At 38.1% G+C, this 5,306-nt stretch overlaps 1 protein-coding gene across 1 annotated transcript; it reads right to left on the bottom strand.

Moving 5' to 3' along the window:
• On the bottom strand, positions 2,258-2,806 carry LOC109232644. Its single transcript, XM_019398399.1, has one exon. It carries the CDS (start codon positions 2,804-2,806, stop codon positions 2,258-2,260), a length of 549 nt encoding a protein of 182 aa, XP_019253944.1.

The following is a 5,306-nucleotide window of genomic DNA, read 5'->3' as shown; positions in this document are numbered from 1 at the left end:
ATTGCCTTAGCAAAGTTTCCCATAATGAAAATGTAGTCTACTGATTCGGCTTGAGGCCTGATGCAGCACACACATCTAGTGGCAGTAGGTTGACCAAAGGTAATGACCCTATCATCAGTTGGCAGTTTGTTTCTGAGGGCTCTCCAAATGCAAAAGGTCAATTTAAAAGGGATTCTCTTGTTCCATGTTATCTTTTTGGTGAAGAGGATCCGCTTCTTCTTTCTGACTGTTTCCCATGCAGAAGCACAAGTGAATTTGCCAGAGGTAGTTGGTGTCCATATAGGTTTATTAGGGATGTTGGAAGAAAAGTGTATTGGGATCTGAATGATATCAATAATTTTGTTGGCTGGAGCTTGGTTGTGAAGCTTCTGAAGATCCCATTTTTTAGATTCCCAAAATTGAGAGACAATGATGTTGTCTGGCTTTCCTCCCTCAATTCTGTAGCTAGCTAAGGGACCTGTTCCCAACCAATTATCCCACCAAAAACTTGCACTACCAGGATATAGCCTCCAATTTATGTGTGCTTTTGCTTCTTTCTTGTTACACATAATTTTTTTCCAAGTTTGGGAATTGCCATGGTGCCATTTCTTTGAGATTGGGCGAGATCTTTTGCAATATTTGGCTAATAGGAAGGTGCTCCACAAAATTTTTTTTGTTTTAAAATTCCTCCACTGCTTGAATTCCATAGCCTTACAAACATCAGCCACTGTTCTAAAACCCACACCCCCTTCCTCTTGAGGATATGATAACTTCTCCAAGGAAGCCCAATGGTAATTATTTTTGTCCTTCTCCATGCCCCAAAAAATATTAGTAGTCAGTCTTTCCAGTTGTTTCATGACTGTTTTGGGTGGTGAAATAGCTGATAGTAGGTGAATGGGGAGGGATTGTGACACATATTTGATCAAGGTAGCTCTTCCTCTATATGAAAGCAATCTGCTACGCCATCCTCTGATTCTTCTCACAATTTTAGATTCCAGTCCATTGAAGTGTAAAATTCTTTTTCTTCCAATGTAGAGTGGGCAACCAAGGTATGCGATTGGTGATTCTTTCCTGGTAAAGCCAGTGATTCGAGAGATCCTAGAGATATTGTATTGGAAAGCACATGTGGGAGTCATGAAGTGACTCTTAGCCTTGTTTATCAACTGGCCAGAAGTATTCTCATAATCCCCTAGGATTCTCATAATCTTCTATAGGGAAACTCTGGTGGATGATGTGAAGATAATAATATCATCTGCAAAGCTCAAATGATTAACTTGAGGACCCCTTTTTTCCATGTAGAAACCACTGATGAATAGATCATTATTGAGGTTGTTGAGCATTCTAGAGAGAAGTTTTGCCCAATGATAAAGAGGGATGGTGCCAAGGGATCTCCTTGTTTTAGACCCCTAGTGGATTTGAAAAACCCATGCCTACTTGCATTTATCACTACAGAGTACCAGTTATTTGACATGGTTCTCCAGATCATGTCAATAAACATCTTATTGAACCACATTCTTCTAAGCATGATGCATGTAAAACTCAAAGACACTCTATCATAGGCCTTTGCCATATCGAGCTTGATAACAACATTAGCCCCAGTGTTAGGTTTCTTGATGCCTTGGACAATCTCCTGAGCCAGCATAATATTTTTAAAGATACTTCTTCCTCTTACAAATTCAGACTGGTTGGCAGAGATGATGTTTGGTAGAATTGGTGCTAGCCTTGAATAGATTAGCTTTGAAATGATCTTGTTGATGAAGTTTCTTAGGCTAATAGGTCTGAATTTAGTGAAGTAGTTAGGAAATTCAACTTTTGGAAGAAGGATCAAACAGGCATTTGTCATATATCTAGGCATGTCACTACCTCCAAAGAAGTCAAGAATCACATTGAGTAGATCATTTTTTATAACATCCCAACATGCTTGGTAGAATTTTCCATTTATTCCATCTAGCCCAGCTGCACTATTTGGATTCATGGAAAAAACAACTTCCTTTAGTTCATTTAAGGTGGGATCCTTAGTTAGAATTGTGTTATCTTCTGAAATGATCATAGTAGGGATACAAGATAGAAGATCTTCTCTAATGTGTCCCCCTCGTTCAGAAAAGAGATCTTCAAAAAAGTTGCAAGCAACTTCCCCTATTGCTTCATCACCCTAGAGCCAATCCCCATTTTCATCCTTGATTTTGTGGATACAAAGCTTTCTTCTTCTACCCCTTATGAAACTATGAAAATACTTGGAATTGGCATCACCATCCTTGAACCATTGCAACTGAGTTTTTTATTTTAGAACTTCTTTGTGTAGTTTCAAGTGTCTGGTGTATTGAGCATGTAGATCGTGCAAGTTTTGTCTGTCCCCATGATCATTGGAAGCTGCCCATTTTTCTTCTGCTTCTTTGACCTTTTGTTCAAATTCTTTGGGTTTTTGAAAGATGTCATCATATTGTTGTCTGGACCACTTGCTTAGAGAACTAGAAAGAACCTTGAGTTTTTGATGAAAGATCCACATAGCACTTCCATTGATAGGACTATTCCACACTTCCTGAACTAGAGGCATAAAGGATTTATTCTTCACCCAACAGTTGAGGAATCTAAAGTATTTCTTGAATGAATTTTGTCTCACAGTTATCTCCATCGGGAGAGGAGAATGATCTGAGCCAGTTGAAGCCAAATGACTGATGGTGGTTGCAAGAAAGGAGCTTAGCCAGTTGTCATTAGTTAGACCTCTGTCCAATCTTTTCCATACAATATAACATGGACCCCTTCCATTGGACCAAGTGTATCTAGGTCCATAGAAGCCCAGGTCTGTCAGACCATAGTCCTCAATCATGCTAAGAAAGTCAATTTTCTTTCATCTGGTAGGGAATTCCTCCAATCTTTTCCCAAATGGAAGCAATAACATTGAAGTCCCCAATTACACACCAGCAGATATTACATATAGTAGATCTCTGTCTCAGATTCTCCCAGAGTGGAGCTCTCAATGCTGGTTTGCACTTGGCATACACAACTGTAAGCTGAATAATTTCACCAAGTTCAACATGCCTCAGTTCAATGGTCATCTGCAGTTCATCCTGATCCAAAAGAGTGCCAGTGAAGTCTTGATCCAAGAAGAGCCAAATTTTGTTATTGATATTGACAGCAACTTGGTTCATAGATAGCTGGATTCTGAAGTAATTAAGGTAGAAACCAATGCGAGGGTTGTCCAAGAATGGTTCCGGCAAAACAATAAGGAAAGTTTGTGAATTGTTTTGATTTTTTGAGTCTCTCATAGCTTCAGAGGTCGATACCTTAAAATTCAAAATGATTGTACTAATCATTTAAGAAGGGGGGGGGGGGGTTCTTGATTTTGGTGGATTGTTGCTGCTTGAAGGAGCTTTGCTTCTGGTAAGTCTGGGTGAAGGTCTCCTTTTGGAAGGTTTCTCATTAGAAGATGTCACATTGTCCTGTTAGCACCACCTTTAACTGCTGCCGGTAGAAGGTCACAATATTGATATTCATCAGCACCATCACTGAACCTATCATCCTCTTCATTGAACCCTAGTTAACTCATCTTCAGATTGTATAGGTTAGTACTCGTCATCATCCTGACCTGAAGGCGATAGACTATTGAAGAGTATCAGAGCAGATTGGTTCCTTGGGTCTGGTTCTATAGGTATATTTGTGCTTGGAGGTGTATCATTGCCTGAGTGTGCCACTGCCATATGAATACCATCTTCATTGGTAAATTGACAAACCATCCCTTTGTTTGGAATGTGTCTTGTCATTGGTGAAGGTGAATGAGAGTAGTTCTTAGGAACCTTATCAGGAGGTTCCTCTAAAGGTTCAACTATGCTGATACTTGCATTTTTCCTTTTGATATCTCTTCTCTTTTTTTGACTTGGTTTATTTTTCTATCTTGTCTTTTGACTGGGAGCATCAATGAAACAGCATGACCTTTGCCTTTGTCCATTCTTTTTGCTGCATGTTGTTTGTGCTTCGCAATGATCATCAATGGACCCTGAGCTGTATCAGGTTGAGTGCCAATGGTAACAGGGGTTCTAAAGTTCATTCCTATTATCAATCAAAGGTGCTAACTCACACTCATGCACAATATGAGGAATAGCCTCTTCTTTTGGATCCCATCCTACAGTGGTTAAGGTTATCTTCTTGACCTATCTTCCTTTCATCCCTTAACTTCAGCAATATTAACGAGGGCGAGTGGAGAGGGGAGGATTCTGAGACATAGAGACCAACATCATTCTCCATTGAAACTAGGGGGTTAGTGTTGATACCCAATTTTTCCGAAAAAATATTTCAAATTGCATATATGACTTCAAAATCATGCATTGATTAGCAATTGATATTTTTTTCACAATTTTCCTATATTTTTATTAATTTATCCAGCATTTTTATTTCCAAGAAATAATTACAAAATTACCTCACAAAAGATTTCAAAAGCATTTCTTGATGTAATGTATTATTTTTGGTTCTATTAAGACCAAATTATTTCATAATTAGCCGAATTGGCACCTTTTGGCTATAATTGCAATAACTTTGTAATTCTAGCCCAATCATATAATTTTGTACTATTTTCATCCAGAAATTAATCATGTGTATTTTTTAAATACTAAATAAACATTTTTAAATTATTTTCTATGCATGAAATTCATTTTTTATAATTAACAGCTATTTTTGTAAATTGTTTTAATTAATTTACATTGGGTATTTAAAAAATAGCCACTTTCATTTCAATAATAGCCTAATTAAATCAGACCCCAACCCAATTAAAACGGCCCAAATACCCCAGGCCCAATACCTTATCCTACCCGACCCAATCCCTTGTCTAATCTGGACCGTTGATTAATTTTAATCAACGGTCCAGATCTCTCCTTTCCTTAATTAACCCTAGAGAAACCGAGAACATACTAAGTACCTGCTCTTTCATTAGCACAAAGACACGAACAACATTGGTTCAAAAACTTTCTCTCACACAAACACTCTTCTGCTCTCTTTTCTCTGGTTACTTGCTATTGTTCTAAGTCAGCCGCTACAAGCCAAGGCTGATTACTCTACTCTCTTGATCCTCACTTTGTGTTCACACTCCTTCTTTAACTGGTAATGTTCTGATTTCAATTCAAGTTCTCAAAAACAATGTGGTCCTTTTATTACTTCAATTCAATCCTGTTTCTAGTCTGCTTTTACTTATGGTTTTTGCCTGTGAAACTGTAGTTTGATATGTTTAATTATTAGCATGTTATGTACTCCCCTTCTTAGGATCAGTATGACATGTTACCCCTCTATGTAGTCTGTCTCCATGTTGATCTTGCTCTATCTAGTTTCCGGTAATGAAT

The sequence above is a fragment of the Nicotiana attenuata genome, chromosome 9 (genome assembly GCF_001879085.1).
Source record: "Nicotiana attenuata strain UT chromosome 9, NIATTr2, whole genome shotgun sequence".
Lineage (NCBI taxonomy): Eukaryota > Viridiplantae > Streptophyta > Magnoliopsida > Solanales > Solanaceae > Nicotiana > Nicotiana attenuata.
This window is presented reverse-complemented; position numbering and strand designations above follow the sequence as displayed.